The 18,932-nt window shown below is 33.2% G+C and overlaps 2 protein-coding genes across 5 annotated transcripts; both read right to left on the minus strand.

The window, feature by feature from the left end:
* Positions 1–4,526: 4,526 nt before the first annotated feature.
* Positions 4,527–6,252, minus strand: LOC112496470 (UPF0481 protein At3g47200-like). The gene is made up of 2 exons (XM_052441623.1): positions 6,104–6,252; positions 4,527–6,019 (listed from the first exon to the last, which is right to left on the minus strand). Exon 2 carries the CDS (start codon positions 6,009–6,011, stop codon positions 4,737–4,739), a length of 1,275 nt encoding a protein of 424 aa, XP_052297583.1. The 5' UTR covers positions 6,012–6,019; positions 6,104–6,252; the 3' UTR covers positions 4,527–4,736.
* Positions 6,253–6,395: 143 nt separating this feature from the next.
* LOC102607123 (uncharacterized) lies at positions 6,396–14,318 on the minus strand. Of its 4 annotated transcripts, none has more exons than XR_008054831.1 (10): positions 14,151–14,318; positions 13,912–14,073; positions 12,953–13,000; positions 12,823–12,862; positions 12,627–12,727; positions 9,771–9,963; positions 9,597–9,695; positions 9,085–9,202; positions 8,819–8,950; positions 6,396–6,544 (listed from the first exon to the last, which is right to left on the minus strand). XR_008054831.1 is itself a non-coding variant. In XM_052441630.1 (10 exons), the coding sequence occupies exons 1-9, from the start codon at positions 14,223–14,225 to the stop codon at positions 8,841–8,843; spliced, it is 957 nt and encodes a 318-aa protein (XP_052297590.1). In that variant the 5' UTR covers positions 14,226–14,318; the 3' UTR covers positions 6,396–6,544; positions 8,819–8,840. The 4 variants fall into 4 exon arrangements, 3 of the variants coding, with proteins under 3 accessions (XP_052297590.1, XP_052297591.1, XP_052297589.1); XM_052441630.1 differs by having other exon boundaries at positions 8,819–8,961; XM_052441631.1 differs by lacking the exon at positions 6,396–6,544 and having other exon boundaries at positions 8,627–8,950.
* Between the last annotated feature and the right edge of the window lie 4,614 nt (positions 14,319–18,932).

Here is an 18,932-nt window from a genome sequence, read left to right on the forward strand (position 1 = left end):
ATGTGCAAATGACAAAAATGTACTCATTTACTTATTTGTAATTTATTTAGAATATTATTATTTAAATAATTTTTCTTATTCATTGGATTTTTTAAGAGCATATTCTATTTTCTTGATTACGTATTTAAATAATTTTTTATTAACTATTTTAATTTGCAATAAAAATTAACTATAATATATTTAACTAAAAAATTTGTTATGTAGTCCGTAATATACACAAATACTTGAATTGATTAATAAACTTAACTGCAAAAAAGAAAATGCAAAAATTTAACCTTTATATAAACTTTTATGTACACAAAACTGTTGTAATAAAGTAATTCATAGAAATTTAATATTATATACATGTGTAAAGAAATATATAACTATAATATTATCCACTTGCAGCACTATTATTTTTCAATCTCTCCATCTCTTGATCTTCAAGAACATTAGTACCATGATCTGCTTCTTGAGTTCGACCTCCATTTCCACAGCATCAACAAGACAATCAATTTGCCGTGAAAGCCTTACAGTTACAGCTCCTCCCACTTTCCTCCTTTTTGGAGCCACTCTTTTTCCTTTTCTTTCTTTAATAGCTTCTATGGAAACAAACTCATCGAACTACCAGTACATTTTTCAATTAGATAGGACTGATAGTAGATATTCAGTACTCTCAGATGGTGTGCAAACATGATCATCAGTGATTGTTGTCTTAAAAAGCATTCTATTTAATTGTTCCTCTGACTCTGGCATGCAAAATTTCTTGATTGACGAATTTCCTACGTATGTTGATATCATATTAAAATGAATTCAAGATCACATATTATTTTGCGTGACATTAAAATTTAGCCGAATGGAAAAAAAAAAACTTCCCTTTTTGTTTGTCTCACAACTATATAGTCTCATTTTTGGTAATAAGCTCACAACATGCACGGGAATGAAGATCTATTAAAAACTTCCCTATGCATGTTGTGAGCTTATTACCAAAAATGAGACTATATATTTTAGCCGAATGGTAAAAAACTTCGGATGGAGGATGTGCCATCTTTTTATTTTAGATGCTTTCGGATGGAGGATGTGCCATTTTTTATTTTACATGCTTTGTAAGACTTTTGATGATCGAGTGCAGTCAATTAACAAAAGCTTACATATTATTTAGGTGCTGAGATGTCTGTTCTTGATAAAGTAGATTTATTCACACCCAAGCCAACGTAACCAAAGCCTAATATACACAATAATTATTTTTGTTAAACTGATTTCTGGCTAATGAGATCTTTGAAAGCATTCAAAGAAGCCACAAAACTCATAGGAAAGCCCTGATAAAATATACGGTGAAGCATGTGAGTTCGTTTTTTAATCTCTTGATCACTCATAAGCTTTTTTATACCAATCACTATATCATTCTTTTGAATCGATTTTGATTGATCATTAGAAATCATGTACCCCACCTTTAGATGATTGATCACCAATTTAGCATTGTAATGTTGATCATCTCTAATTGGCCGTGCTAAAATTGGAACCCCACACCAATTGCTTCTACCATTGAATTCTATCCACAATGAGATAAAAATTCACCCATTGATTGATGATTCAATATCAATAATTGTGGCGGCGCCCATCTATCTATTATCAATCCCTTTTTACTGGCTTTACTATCCAAACCACTATGAAAATAATTACCTTCTGCTGGTTTGTCTAAGCCAGTTAAATGACACGGAGGATCCAATCTACCAGCACCAATTTGAATTACCCAAATAAATGGTTCATTTGATACTTCTAAAGCATTGGCTAGTACTAAATACTCATCTCACGATCACGAAGCACTGAACCCGCCCCATTTGTAAAATTGTTCAAGTAATAATGGGCCTACTCCCCACATTGGCTTTCCCATTTGATTGACTAAATAATGGGAGATTGTCAATTTTCCCCTACTATAATTAACATATACCATTTATTCTTATACTATTTTTATAATGGCTAAAAATCCCCTTGACAGCATAAGTTCATAATATTACATTTATTTTCAATTGCTCTTTTATTTATATTTATTATAAATAAAATAAATCACATGAATAAAAAATAAATAAAATATTAAAATATTAAAAATAAGAAATATATGTTTTAATATGAGCAAAAAAATTAATAATAATTGTTTTCTTGTAATTATTTATTTTGTGAACATTTTCTTATAATAAACATTTCATAATATTTTAAAATTAAATGTAAAAAGTATAGGCAAAATATTTTATTATTCATCTTATGATAAATTTTTATTGGTCATTCAAGTTTTCTTATAATAGTTTTTTTATCATTTTATAATAATTTTCTTATATATTTATTATAAGAAAATTTTCAAAAAATAAATAAGTACAAGAAAAAAATTTTATTATTGATTTTTTTGCTCATATCAAAATATTTATTTGTTATTTTTAATGCTTAATTTTTTATTTAGTTTCTATTCTTGTGATTTATTTAATTTGTAATAAATATAAATAAAAGAGTAGTTGAAAATAAAGATAATATTGTAAACTTATGATATCAGGAGGGATTTTTGGGCATTATAAAAATAGGAATAGGGTAAATAATATATGTTAATTACAATAGGAGAAAATTTGGTAATCTCCCCTAAATGATTAATAAATGGTCCCTCAAGATTCGATGGACTCATTTTCTCTGAACCGGGCGCACCTCGCAAAGGTAGTGGACCACGAGGAAGGGGCCCGTGAGGCCCGCATTTAAGCTCCGATTCGAATAAAGCCATATCCTTGGGTAACCAAGGAAGTAAATGGGCCTCTCCCGGTTTGACATCTTGGATGAGAGCCTGCTACACGGCACACTCCACGCTGCTGAGCAAGCACCAGAAGTGAAGAACCCAACAATGGGAACTTCAAAATTCTTGAAAACATCAGCCGTCCAGCCCATCATAACGTCGATGACTGCACAAACGGGTCGGGTTTCGGGCTCTCGGGTTGAAAGGGGGGGGGGGGGTTTTGAAGTAGAGGTGGCAAAAATACCCGCCCGGTCCGGACCCGGATCGTACCCGGGCATTGCGGGTCGGGTAATACCCGGCCCGGGTATGAAGCCGGGTCGGTCTTGGGCATCACATGATAAACCCGGAACCCGGATTTTATTAAAAAAAATTATAAAATATATATTATTTTAAATATTTTATATTTATTTGACTTATTTATTATACATATATAAAGTTTTAAACACTTAAAGTTTATATTTTCATGTCAAATTTTATTGAAATAAATTTAAAACTTATAAAATTACCAAAAAAAAATATATATATACACATAAAATATTAAAAATTATAAAATCCGGGTACCCGGATTAAAACCCGGCCCGGACCCGGACCCGGACCGGTTGCATCCGGGCAGGGTCCGGTCATGGCAATACCCGGACCCGGCCCGGGGTTTTGCCATCTCTATTTTGAAGGCCTTGAAGCATTTGACTGTGCATGACAACATGGTGGTGGTGGTGGTGGTGGTGGTGGAGATGAGGAGAGTATTTCAGTAATTTCGAATAGAGGGTATTGGTGAAGAGGGGAAGGGATGATGCCGGTGCCGGAAATGTGAGAGGGAACGATGAGGGTAGATTTGTAATTATGTGAAGCGATTTACCTGCATAATTCAATGCATGGAAATAGATGTCCCTGACCGAAGAATGGGACAGTCCAAATCTCAGCTTCAGCAGCATTAACGACAGAGCTTGACATATTTTATTAATTATTTGATACTTAATTATTACTGACTGCTTTTGCCACCTTTCGTAAAACATTCTTGGTTATATATAAAAGAGATGACTTGATGGAGAAGTGTGTGTTTTACTTTTACAGTTTTACTAGTCGGTGAGCTATGATTTTGATAATTTGATTGTTACCTTCAGTTGGTTAGTTATGAGAAAGCATCTTTCAAAAAATTCATTACAGTTTCAATTAAAATTAACAATACTATTCAAATTAATTACTCTACAAATAAACAGTCACAGATAAATCTATCCCTAATCACACATTTATAAAATAAGGAATGAAATGAGTTTCTATGGCTTCGAACCCACGCCCTCAAGCCCAGCGGCTGGATCTTGACTACTTTGACATAATTATTATTAGTTTTTGTCCATCTTTCACTAGGCATCTTTTGTTATATAATGAAGAAGATAAGTTGGCGGAGAAGAGTTCTACTTTTACTAGTAGATGAGCATTGAATTAGGAATGTTAGTTTTAGTTAGTTAAATATCTACCATCCAAACCAAAGTTCCTTAGACTATTATTCAAGTGAGATGTTTGAGTAACATATACTTGAGTTAGTCGGTGCCTAACAATTCATGTGATACATGAAACCAACCAAACGAAGTTGGTAGGATTAGATTAATTTAAATGAAAATAAAAATTAGTTTATGCTATTTATTTTTCTTATAATGTTGAAACTTGAAAGTTAATTCTTCAACCTGTCAATTGGTTCATGACATGATCAAATATTCAAGTAAATAAATTTATCGTTTAAAATTAATTTTTTATGTGGTAAAAGCAATACTAAATATGGAGTGGAGAGAATCATTTGTAGGTTATACCCCCACCTTTTATTTCATTTCATTTTAAAAAAAAAACAACAACAACAACATCAACGGCTTGGTCAACATTCAAGTAAAATTAACAATTCCATGATAAAATTGCCTGAGAATAAAAATTAAAATAAAAAAAAAAACAGCAACTCGAAAACGAGATACAAATACCGCACAGAAGTTTTTCGTCACGAGATTTTTTTGGGTGGAGACAACACTTGTATAACAGAGCATACAGCTTGGATGACGGTGAGAATAAGAAGGAAAACAGCGCCGCAGACCGAAATGCCGGCCCATGGAGTATTGAAGTAATTTTGTTTCAAGTTTGCCCTCCATTTGTAGCACGTTCTTTTGCAGTGATCATTCAATCCTTTGCATAGCCCAGAAAAATAGAAGCGATCAGCCAGCAGAGTAGTACCTCTAGAAAGGTTATTTATAAGCGTTGACGCTGCCTCTTTATCCGGCAACCAGTTCTCAATGATTCCGTTCTGAACAAGCAACTCGACGTCCTTCGCTGTGTTCACGAGATGATGAATAAGGAACACGTAATCATTTATGTAATTCTCTGAGTAATGCCGTTGTTCAAAGGCAATGAGATTACGAAATAAGGATTCCGTTTCCAGCTGCAGCTTGAGTTTCGGAATATGCAATGTACTGTTTTTGAATTCTATGGCGAACAAATCATTGCTCTTGCTCAAACTGAAGCGGACCCCAGCTTGGTGGAGATCAGTCACACTCGGTACGGTTTTACCTTTGCGGTATTGCTGACCTTCTTGTTTTTCCTGATTCCTCGATGAAGGTAGATGACAAATCCTTAGAAAGTCAAGGAAATGCTCTACCCTAGCCTCAGTGTAAGGAGGGAATTTTAGCCGATTACCTTGCACCGCCTCTAAACCCTTGAAATACTCATATGTGACTGTGATGATGGTTGGATTTTCATGTTGTTCAGGGATTTCAATTGCAGCTAGAGCAAAAAGATCCTCAAGAATGAAGAAAGGAAGCTGATTCTCAAGCAACCACATATCATACCATATATCCTCTATTAAATATGGTTTATGAAATATATGATCATCTTTTTTTTGAGGTTGACGAAAATGATACCTCAATAAGAGTTCAATGATGAAGCCAGCATCCAGCAGAATCATTTCAACGAATTTATCACTACTTAATTCAATTTTCTCTGCATAAGAACCTCTTAATTCTGCTTCTCTGAGCTTTATAAATTGAACAAACTCGTCAAAGCTTATTATGGCCCGTTGAAGAAAGTAACGCAGGTACCGCTGTTTATGATCTTCCATGAACTGTAAGTTTGCTTTGCCATGGTGAAGAGGGCCAATTGAGACTACCTGAGGTGTATATGCCTTTTCATTTATCTGACGTAATCGCTCCGGAACTCTGTAGATGCAGCAGTTTGAGGGCAATGGTGATAATTTTTCCAACTTAACTTGCAAGCACTCTTCCATGTTATAAACTGAAAACATGGCGCGAAATTTGATCAATTCAACAATTAGTAATTTAAAAAGAATTAAAAAAAAAAATACAAGAGCATTCTTACATGTACAGAAGCCCCTCAATCCCGACTACTTGCAGGGCTGTAGCCAGGATTCATTAATGGACCAGACTGAACTAGAAGAAACAACTTTCTTAGGAATATGTTTTCGGCATTTTCTCTGGCCTCAGGCCATCAACAAAGCAGTTTCAATGCTTCTTATATAATTCCATGGATTATTCCTTGCCTTCACAGATGATATAAGTCACAATTCATATATTCATTTCTCCAGATTCTGTATAAGTGGACCATAACTATGGAAAACTTGAACCATTTTTTTAAGAATGCAACAGCCATTTGATTGGTCCATGTCAGAAGTTAATCTGGGGAAAGAAGCTTGATCTAGCTGTAAAATTCTCTCCTTCAATCAGTCAGTTTGGGGCAGCAACAAGATCAAAGCCACCATGCCAACATTCACTAAAGTTATATAATATTCTTGAACCTCATCTGAAGTAAAGCAACAAAAGCCTTCACTGTTTCTTAACAACTTTATTGCTCTAACGCATAGCATAACATTTTAAAATTTGCATAAAGCACAAAAGTACTTTAGTTTGTAACAACACAGATAATAAATAGCATTTTATAGCTTTAACAAAAGCTTACAAAATTCTTAAACCTTGTTTCCAGCAATTCATTAATGCCACAAGGATATCTTTTTGCTTCCTACAGTTTTTATTGTTCAGAAATTCATATATTCTTCTTTATCAAATTAAGTAATTTTCCTTTTTCAAAAAATCAAGAAGGTTTCAATTGCATGGAAGTACAACAGACAATTACTACTATTCCTGGATTAAAAAATTCATCAATGCAATATAAACATACATTTTCATTAGACATCAGAATCAAAGAATCAATGATGCATCAAATCTGTACAGCCAAAAAATATGAAAGCATCAAGAGAAAATTATACTGCATGGACCCTTTACAACCCTTATAATGTGTTCAGACTGCCTAATCCAATTTAATAGATTTGAGGACACCTAAAATGTGCAATGCAAAGTTTTCCATTACTACTTAGAACAAAGTCTAGAAAACAAAACTTATATCTTGTACAAAATCATGAAAGTCAGAAATGACGAAAAAAACTGCATATGTAATTTTTGGGTTTCTTTTTCTTCAACATATCTTCCATCCAAGTCAAACAAGAATCAATAAATCAACAACATTTATCTTTGAACGACATATTACCACAATAAAATTGTCAACCAAGCCTCATATAAACTTTTTTTGTGTTGGCTGGTAAATATATTTATTATTCTCTAAGCGTACTTTGAAAAAAGAAAAAAACACTTTCTTAATCAAGAATCAAATAACATATATGAATCTAAGTTGAAGTGAGTCTTGGGTTTGATGAAATAGCTTGCATTGTGATTTAGATTGGAAAGGGAGTTGATTTTTGTTGGTTGAGAGAGAGAGAGTTGAGACTTAAGAGAGTGTTGCTAATTTTCTATGGTGTAAACAAGGGTAACTGAGTCATAGTTCAAAATAATGGTCCAAAATTTACTAAAGCTATTAAGGAGCCCAAAACTCATAATGGCTTCCCCCAAATAAATAAATTTTTCAAGCAATAAGTTTTGGTTTCTTTTTGAGATTTCCTTGTCATACTTACGCATATTTCGAAAATGCCTGATATTGCCTGCAAGTAAACTTATATATATTGATTAACAATAGGGATGGCAATGGGGTGGGGTGGGGTGGGGTGGGGTGGGGTGGGGCTGGGGGTGGGGAGGCCTACCCCATTTCCCATCCCGTTAGAAATTTTTGCCTTCATTCCCCACCCCATTCCCCAATAAATTTAGTGGGGTGGGGATGGAGAATCCCCATATGGGGAATGATTTCCCCATCCCCACCTCATTCCCAATTTATCTATTTTATAATATGTATAAATATATTATTTTAGTAAGTTAAAAATTAGAGACTTAAAATAAAATTATCATCATATTATAAAGTATTTAAATTCTTTTAAAAAAAATCTAAAAATTTGAAACAATATCTTAAAATGATATTAAAAGTGAAAAATATTTAAAGAGCGTAGTACCTTAAAAGAAAAAAAATATATAACAATGTTTCAGAGTTAAAAAATATTATAAGATTTTCTTTCATTCATATCTTGTTTATATTGCATAAAAATTAAAAAAATTATTAATTGACATTATAATTGATAAAATAAAAATTATTAAATAAGAATTAAAAACATATTTATATATAATGGGGATTGGAGTGGGGGTGGGGTGGGGAGTACAAAACCAAACCCCACCCCATTAAGAATTTGGAGATTATTTTCCCCCCACTCCCCACCCCATTCTCCAAAAATTATTCAAAATTTTTTCCATTTGGGGTGGGGTTCCATGGGGCCCCAAACCGGTGGAAGATTTTGCCATCCCTAATTAACAATATAAACAAGCACTATGAAGTTTTAGGCCTGAAAAAACATTGAGGTTGAAATGAAAACCATCTATTTAGGTAACAAAATCTTCTGATAATTTGATGCTTAATAAATAGAGCAGAGATGACATATTAATCACGCTATGATGTGGAAGTTATGATTATATTCATCTTAAGAATAAGATCTTTCAAACACTGGCAGATTAGTATCAAAATACTCAGCATAAGACCTACAAACTAGAAATCATGAACCAATTATTGAACTCAGCACATAAGTTGATCTTTTATAAGCTATAAAACAAATCTGCTATAACATAAGAAAGTGGGATTTATCACCAGACAAATATTTTGGTGAAACTCAAGCTGATGGAAGGATATCCAAAGCAACCTCCTTAAGGGAAGGCATCACTTCCTGCTGATGCAAACATATATATTTATTACTCACTTTCTTGAGGACCTTCCAGGAACCTGGGTAGCACCTAACAGGAAGTGGAAAAGAAAAAAATGTAAAATATAAGTTAAACAGCAGGAAAACAGTGAGTGATACTAGGCAAGCATTAATATGTTGCCACAGGAAACGCGTCAGTAACTAGCTAGCAAACCTGAAAAGGGTTCCTCCATTGCGACCCTTAAAGTTGTGAATGTAATATATGGTCTCCATCACAGGAAAAAGTGTTTTGGATAGTGCAGCCAGCTTAGGGTAGAAGAACGATGGATAATCTTCAGCTCATTTAAGGAAATCCTCTCTGATCCTTTTATTGCACATTCCAAAACAACTCTACTACAACCAAGTCACTAATTCGTTTGGTTAAGTCATTGTTATTTATTTTTTTAAAAAAAGTCTTCCTTGCGACATTTTAGTGAAAGATATAACACGATCATCCTTATTAATTCCCCTTTAGATTTCTGGGAGTGAATTTCAAATTATTGTATTCAAAAATAGAAGCAAAAAACCCATTTTACTTTCAATTTTTGCAAAATGATACCAATTGAAGGACCAAAAAGTTGTAAACAAGCAATTCAATGGGTGGGCATCTAGAAACTGTTATATAGCATCAAAATCACACTAAATTTACAGAAAGTACAATAATAATGAAAGAATGGTGAAGGATACACCCAGACCTTATCCGGTCAAGTTCTCCATTGAATATAATCAGTTTCCGGGCAGTATTGAAGACAGCTTCTTTGTAAAGCTCTTCAACCACAAGCATTTCTACAAGACAAAAGAAAAGCAAAATTAATGACCTTAAGGAATGAATATCAATGAGAAGACAAGGTGTAAGACTACCATTGACATTAAAATATGGATAGGCAACTAGAAACAATTCATCTTCCGGCTTCACACGGTCTGCCATTTTGACCTTCTCAGTGAATCCAAAATCCTCAAAGAATGAAGGTTTTGTTAGATAGTCCAACTTAAATGATGCTCCTTCAAAGACCGATGTTCTTGCAAATTTGACTTCATTTGCCTCTGGAAAAAACTAAAAACCAAATGACAGACCAAGATCACGAAACAAATCATGAACACAGATATCAGATAATCAGAAATGGGCCTTAAACAGACTACTAACAGAGTAGCAAAAGCATACAGAAAACATTATTCATACACCTTATGCACATGAAATATATATGCAGAGGGATCCTCTTATGAATTTAGCTTATATCCTAATATGAGACAATGAACAATTGGATGCCAATTAAGGGCTAACATTTGTTTGATTTTAATATTAAAAAAAAAAACAAAAAACAAAACAGAGTTGATTGATGGCCTTTGATGGATTGTGTACACTCCTAAAGTGCAGAGAGCCTGATTGATGCCATGCTTTACCTGCCCCATGCACACTTGATTTTATCATCTCCCTTATCAAATATATAATCATTGCCTGTCTTTCATCCTGAACCAGCTCTCCTTCCAGGCACCAGCTGTGTATTCTTCAATTCAGTGGAATATTCACTTTCAGGTAAGAATAAACTTGTCCTTCATCAAAAAATCAGCTTCTCACCATGAAGCTTTCTTTTTTAAAACAATTACTAGTCTAGCATAATGCATCTAATTGAAGACAACTCAGAATTGAAAAGGCCATACTTTAATGTCTGCTGTTGGGACCTCAAGACCAGGAACAAAAAGCTTCTTTCTGCAGTTGTGTTAACAAGTAGAAATAGCTTTTTTCTGAAGGACCCAACATTGCATTGAAAGAGTCAACAAAAGGACTGGCGTCATATCTTGTCCAACAAGAGTTTTGTGGAGTTAACACAATGGTTAATAATTTGCCCAGCGGACATTTTGTCGAACTACTGGCAACCTTGACTGTGGAAATGCATCTTTCAAATGTTGGCAGGCTTTAGCTTCTTGATGTACTGTTGATAGAAATGCATATTTCAAAAGTTGGCAGGCTCAAACTGCCGAGACTTTGGTTTCTTGCATTTCAAACCCACAAATAAAACTTTGGAGAGAACCCCAGAAAGAGCTACACCTCCCAAATTTGATGACAAATGAAGAGACCATGCCTAGTGTTTGGTTCGGCAAATGAGTAAGTCTGAAAGAAATTGAGAGAAACCTTTCCTACAGAATGCCATATTGAAGGTTACAATTTGATGAATTTGTCCCCTTGTCGCCCATAACCTTCTTTGATCTCTTTTCTTAGTCATAAATAATCAAACATATATTAGTCGTTGGATGTAATCCACTCACTGACATCTCATGTCTACAATCAATCAACCACATTTTAATAGAAATGAAAACATTTAAATTAAAAAAGAATGAGATAGGAACAAAATCAAACTCGGCAGACAAGGGTCTATGTGAGTTTAAAGATGCTTGGTGAAAGTCGTATTCAGGAGTTCAACGGTCAGTTGTATCACCTATGGCAAAGTAACCACCACAACTAAAGCCATTACAAAACATCAAGAAGCTTGGACTTGGCAAGAGGTCTCATTAACAGTGTAGCTCAGGAATTAAGAGAGACTTAAAGTGCAAGCTTTTGGATTTATTTAAACACTGAAACTAATATGGATTAGAAGCTCCAATGGTCACAGCAAACGATTACAAATCACAAATCCCAAAAAAACGAATATGCAAAAAGCTGCAAAAGAACAATATCAGCAATTGACGTCTGCTTTTGCTCGGACAAAGGTTCTCATAACAAAGGACTTCGTGATTGTCTGTCACATGTTTATCTTAAGAGGAAAAAGGAAGTTTGTTTTAGTCAATCTCATGTCTAATGGCATTCAAAAGGAACCCAAAAATAAAATAAAAAATAAAGAGTTAGTGCGTGTTTCTTGCAGCATAAAGAAAATTTATCATCCATGAAAAACTTAGTATGGAAAAAGCTATCTCATTTATCCGCCAATGGAGAAAAACTTGTCGTCCACCCACTAAGGACCCACCATTGACAGGTCTGATGGATCCCACGGATGAGAACCACAAATTTTTTATTTTAAAGGACATCGGTATTGTACCCATATCATTTAATTTGTAGACTCCACTGATGGGACTCATGAAACTTGCCAAATGGCAGCTCCTCGGCGGGCAGGCGCATCACTTTAGCAAACTTATCTGGCGATGACCAAATCTGGACTCATTTAAAAAGAATACAAAGCAAACCAACTGACACAAATTGCATAGAGGTCTAGGAGCCAAATCAATGTTGTTAACTCATCCAATTAATACATTCTCTTAGGGGTTATACCATGGTTTGACATTTCAAAAGAAATTAAAAGGAAAACAACTGCACAAATTGCACTGAACTCAAAGAGACCCGTTGAAGGTGTTCACTTGTCCAACTAATAAAGGTCATCAAGGATTGTATCGGGACTTGGAACCAATTCTGCCTTTACTAGAGAAAGGGAATTTAAGATAAAGAAGATAACCTCTTTTCCTAGCGCCCTTTTGGGAAAAAATGAATTCCTGCTACATTCTGAGAATAAAACCATAGAAATCTAACTTCTGATATCTAATCAATCTAGTAAAATCTTGGCAGTTGCACTTGGGGCAGAAATTAGTTCCACCTTGGTTTACGGACAGAAATTCGTCATATGCATGTATTTATTTATGTTTTACACACACGCATACATGCACACACAAACACTACCTTCACTTTGAAGGAAAGATTAAAATAACACTGCTCACATACACAATACTTACTATTCTAGTTCGTGTAACTTTCTCCGGAGTCACAAACAGGTCACAGAATTCACGTATTAACCGCATACTTCCCGTCATTTCTATTCCTCCTTCACCATCACCTATCGCACAATTACAAAAAGTGAGAGGTAATAACCAAGATATTTGGGTTGCTCTTGGGTAGGGGTGGGAGGTAAGGGTTCGTTGTGGAGGGCACCTGGTACAGAATCAAGGCCAGCTGTCGGGAATTCGATCTCCTGAAACATATACTTGTTCATCATAAACTGTATACTTATTCTGCAGTCGATATGTGCATATAGTTCTTCAATTATCCAGTAATAACTCACCATCAACTTCCTGCCGTCCTTCACGGCTAATTCAGCAGCCATTTTTGCCTGTTTAAAGGTCAAAAGCCCAAAATAAGCAGACGCTCCTACTCCTATACTTATTATCTAACTTCTACAGAACAGATGATACACATCAAGTTGTATCAAGAGAGACACCAAGTTGTGTTTTCCAAGAGGTTCCAAAGAGGTTCTGTTCCTTTGTCTAATTTTTAGACTGCTTTGACAACTCATCTTAAAGGTGCCACTCATTCAATATGATCTGGTGACAGTGGTTTAGAGTTTTAAACTAAATGCAGAGCTAATAGTATTTTGGAAATATAATCATCCTAAGATACTATAACACAGGGATTCTTACACAAAAACAATAACTTCGATGTAGAGAGAGATGATTTCACAAAAGCAGATGTTTTGATTTAAGTCTCCAAAACCCACCACCAAGAAAATTTTCAAAGGACATAGAAACATGATCCATATATCTGTAAATTAAATTGTGAAAGTTGTTGATGCTGTTCTAGAATTACCACAATCTATCTACCCCCATGAATGTTTTTGGATAAAACAACAAGTAGGACCCAATGCCTGTTTTCTAATAGCTTCACAAAGGCCAAATTGGTTTTTAAATGTCTCCGGCTTTTCATTTAACAAGTTTAAGGATCCCTTTGGCATTGCAATTGGGGACCTCAGATATATAAACTGTTTGGTAAACTCTTATAGCCGCAGCTTTTAAGCAAAAATAATTTTATCTGATAATTGTTTGATTAAAAACTTTTATTACCTTTATTAGTTTTGTAAAAAAAAATTGTTTATAAGTCATGTTTACCAAACACAGTCAATCTTTATATCACACTTTTTTTTTTCAACACACATATATAGTTAAAAACTACAAGACCTAGATATCAAACAGATCCTAAGCTTAATCTAATAAAAAGGTAAATAAACAAATGACAAAGCCAGCGTACTTGATCAAGAAGCTCTGAATAGTCACTGGGAAAGGGAATATCGACGTTAGTGGAGTTATTGCCATCGCTTGAAACCGAACTGGTGAGACAATTGGGTTTTCTTGTGTACGGCGAAAATGTGATGATTCTTTGACCGCTGAAATTTTCAATTCTACAATTTACCTGCAATTAGTGACAATTAATCGGTTTAGAAATAATTTTAAAAAATTAAAAGTAATGATTACAGACTCTGAGTGTACCTGTGGACGTGGAATTGAAGGAACCGGAATAGGAAGCGTAGTGAAGGCGATGGCTGAATTGGAGGATAACGGCATTTTGAACCACAAAGTAAAGAGAGAGAGACAGAAGAAACGCGCCTCTTTCAAATACCGTGCTTTTTTGTACCCGGGGAATTTAACTAGTTGATGCGAATAATAAAATTTATAAATTGGGTAAATTATTTATTAAAGAAATATCGAGAGATTCTGTATTATTTTATTAGTAGCAATACAGTAATTATAAAATTAGTTGGATTAAAATAGCTGTTGTTCCACCTGTTTTATTTTTATTATGGGTGGGTAGGGTTTGTGAAAATTCAATCCAACCCATTATTGAATAGATTGAGATAAATCAATTCAACCTAAGTAAATAAATATGTTCAACCTAATCTAACATAATCCTTAAATCATTGGATTGGGTTGGGTTGGGTTAATTGAGTTGAAGATTTGAAGTCAAATTAAAATTAAAAAATATGAAAATTAAAATAAACTTATTAAAATTTAATATAAATATATCATATTATGAAACTTCTATTCACTGTCTAGTATTCGACAAAAAAAACTAAAAGAATATAAAATGAATAAATTATAAAAGTACCTTAGTTAACTGAGAATTGAAACTTAAGGGATTGGTTTTAGTTTTGGAGTTAGAGATTAGAGTAGTAGATATAAGAACAAATAATCTCTTTTATAAAAGAATAAAAAGATGATAAAAAATAGATTAATCGTTTAGATTTTTAGGATTTTGCAATTAAAAATTATCTTATTATTATTATTTTAGTTATGTGGGTTGGGTTGGATTGAGTTAGATGGATTCATCACAATTAATCCCACCTAACCCAATTGTTGATTGAGTTTGAAAAAATTGATCCAATTAACTCATAATAACCCACTCAACCCGTTAAAATTAAATTGGATTGGATTGGGTTGGGACGTTGGGTCAGTTGGATTGGATTGAATTTGTCACTCATAATTTTTATTTAATTAATAAATTTATGTTATATTTATTTGTATAAAAATTTATAGTTATACTATCACTTTTATTTTATTATTTATTTATTTATTTTTAAAGTGGTCTGCATTATTAAAGTGAAGCGTGTCAAGTGAGATCAAGATCCGGTTTATTCGAGTGCTTAAAACCCGACAAATATTAAGTAACTCATTTATAGTTAAAATATTCTTATTTTTAAATAAAAAATTTTAAAACAAACTAAACAAATTGAGTGGATTTAGTTTCTCCAGGCACATCATTAGAACATTACTTTTAATTGAACAAAAGCACACTTGACTAGCACATTCGCCACAAAAGCCTCGGCTTAGTTGTGGGTTTATGAATTATCTCAATAAAATTAAGGTCATAAATTTGAGTCCCGCTACGAATTATTAGGCTAGGTAGCTTTTTTAGATAACGCCATAAATACATGTATTTTAATTCTCACAGGTATTGCAATAAATGATTTTAATAGGTCATCATTAAATATAATTTTCCGTTATATACATTCACCTTTCTTAGAGGCCAAGGAGTCTTCGACAGAAATGTAAATTTCTCATTTTGGAGGGAGAAGGTGGCTATATTTGAGAGAGGTTTCCGGCGAACCAACCAGTGAAAAACAGTCAGCAGAAACATAAATGACGGGGATTTGAGCAGCCTTGATTGCCCATCTCACTTCCATTTTCTCATCCAATCTTAATCTTCTGTCTCGAAGGTGCATGCGTGTCTCATTCGAGCAGGGTTCATACCAAACTCCGAAGAGCCGAGCTGGTGATTATCAAAATTAACGTTCTATGTCCATAATTTTTATTTGCAAAGAAAACAAAACTTTTTCTTCAGAAAGGATCCTTAATTTGGATCGTTTGATTTCTATCCTTTGCTAACTACTACGCAATTGTCTCATATCATGCATAAAGGAAGAGGACTCGTATCTAAATTAATACCTGATAAAGTACACTCAAAACGAGATCATTTGGATTGAGGTTTTTTTTTTTTTTTTAAAAAAAAAAAAACACCCAAAACAATGTCGTTTTGAGTGTATTTTTGTAAGTTTTTAATTTCTTGATTATTTTTGGAAAGAAATGATATAACCTAAAAGAAAAATGATTATGAGACTAAATTCAATAAGAACAACTTAAAATTGGATTTGTTTTACTGTATCAAAAAATAATTAAAACTAATAAATATTAAATTTATTTTTGTCAATATTTTATCTTTTTGTCACTTTAGCTGTGCTCAACTTTGAAAATACTTTATTAATTATCAGCACTATGAGACAAATATCATAGAATCTGTAATTTTTTATTTTAAATCAACGAATCCAGCCAAAACCACATAATTGAACAGCGCAGCACCTGAACAAGATTTTCTCTTTGTTTTGTTTAAAAAATCCAAGGGGTCATGACTAAAGGTGGCCAACGGCACGGCACAGCCCATCAAACTAAGGTTCATTCGGGTCTATAGGCCGGCACGCTATGGCCTACTAAGTAAACGGACTATACTGTATCGTGTTCAAGTTTTTTCTTTCAGGTCTGGCATGACCCACGGCACAAGCGCACATGTACTGTGTTCGGGCCATGTCTAAAAAAAGCTCGCTAATTTTTTTTTTCTTTTTTTCAAGCCCACATGCCTAGCGTACTTTTTTAAGTCCACGTACCTGACGTGCTTTGTTTGTGCCTGACGTACCTTACGTGTTTTTTCAACCTCATCAGCTCATGCACTAATAATAACAACAACAACAATAATAATAATAGTAATAGTAGTAATAGAAATAGTAATAATAATAATAATAATAAGAAGAAGAAGAAGAAGAATAACAACAACAACAATAAAAATAATTTTTATTAAGGGAACAATTAATATTTCATAATCAATTTATTAGAATTTCACAACTATATGTTTAATTTCACAATAATCAACTATAATACAACAATACGTAAATTTAATTCCAAAGATCATAGTAATGATTAATACAAATCTATAAACTCAAGCGGCCAAAATATAAAAATATTCAAAGAAATTATTCAAATTTCATTTATTCATTCAATAAATTATAAATATAAAACAATTAGAATTTTTTTAAACTAAGACTTAAATTAATTTTTAAAAGCCTATGCTAATAAAATATATTAAAAATTTTAATTTCAAGATATTTTTAAAGTCAAAACATTTTTTTTTACTTTTCATTAAAAAAATTTAATTTGATATATTTTGGCCCGTATACTATTGATGACCTACGGGCCGTGTACTAGCCCACTAGTGAAGCGTGCTTGTTATGTGTTTTTTTGCATATTGTGTTTTGACCCATCTCTAATCGTGTCGTGCTTTTAAGGCCCACATGCCTAAGATTCTATGCCCGACCCAACCAACGTGCGTGCCGTGTCGTGCCGTGCTGCGTGTCCTACCGAAATTACTCGTGTCATGCTATGCCCATGCCACACCACATGCCGCCCAACCCATCTTTAGTCATGAGAATTTACAACTATTATAAATTGCGATCTTTTGAATTGACTAACAAATTGTTATCTCAGCAACACGTGATTAGTTCTGTTTTTGCATAGATTTTTCTTATATTCAAATATTTTTCCATTTCTTCAGTTAGGTCCTTATATGCTTAATTATTGATTCTGAATTGTTGGATGACTTCTTTGTTCATCTCTTCTACATCTATTTTTAAAGCTTTTACCATATTTTATAAAGGTTTAAATGATTATGATATTCATAAAGATCTATAAATTTTGAGTATACATTAGCACTTGCATTTTATAACTCCTTCACTTTCTAGTCATTGACCAAATTTTTCTTCTAGCATATTTATATATATTTCTAATCTATTTTCCCATTCAAGATATACACCATCAATGCTTTCACATATATTTTGCAATCTAAATCTAGCGTCCTAAATTGAAAAGTTCATATTATTATTGTTATTATTATTATTTATTATTCAACCTTTGTTATTGATGTTCTAGAAACCTTTTATTTATCTTGCACTTGCTACCTTGAATTATTTCAAGACTGATTAAGATATTCCATTAATGCTACCCTATTTTTTCTTCAAAAATTTCATTGTTACATTCAATGTTTATGTTTTTCATATTTTCATACAAGCATTTGCTTGCAATTAATCGAGTATTAACAATCCTTATTGTATCAATAACTCGATATTCTTGACAAAAATCTAAATTCTCAACTGCATCTAGAGATCTATTGACTGATCTTTCCATTTTTCTAAAATTGATTTACTATTATCACCTCATATCTTATAAATTCTAGAAAACAATCAAGGCCCAACATGCTTTTGTTTGTGAAAAAATATAAGAAGGTAATTCATAGTGCTAATTAGTGTATTATTCCTTGAAATTTTGGAATAGATTCACTAGTTCTCTCCAATTATAGATTGATCCATAGTTGGCATTGCAATAGCTCCATACATGTCCTGTAGAATTACCTCAAGGACTGTTCCATACAACCCAACATAACGCATTGTAAATTGGCCGAACAGGATTTGTCTGAGTGATTTTCTAGCAATCGTCTTATGAAGATTGCTGGGTAATATGGAGTCTTCTTCTTTTAAATAAGTGCAGACACGTAAGATTCTTGATATATTTCTAAAATTTAAAAACAAGATATATAGAAGATGATAGTTTCACTCCAAAAGAGTTCTTCTTTATTTTATCACTGAAATTTTTACAAAGAAAGTTTGAAGATGAGGGTCGTGAGAGATGCAAATGCTTCTCCGCTCTTACATGACTCTGTATATAGACTTGAAG

The sequence above is a fragment of the Citrus sinensis genome, chromosome 5 (assembly GCF_022201045.2).
Source record: "Citrus sinensis cultivar Valencia sweet orange chromosome 5, DVS_A1.0, whole genome shotgun sequence".
NCBI classification, from domain to species: Eukaryota; Viridiplantae; Streptophyta; class Magnoliopsida; order Sapindales; family Rutaceae; genus Citrus; species Citrus sinensis.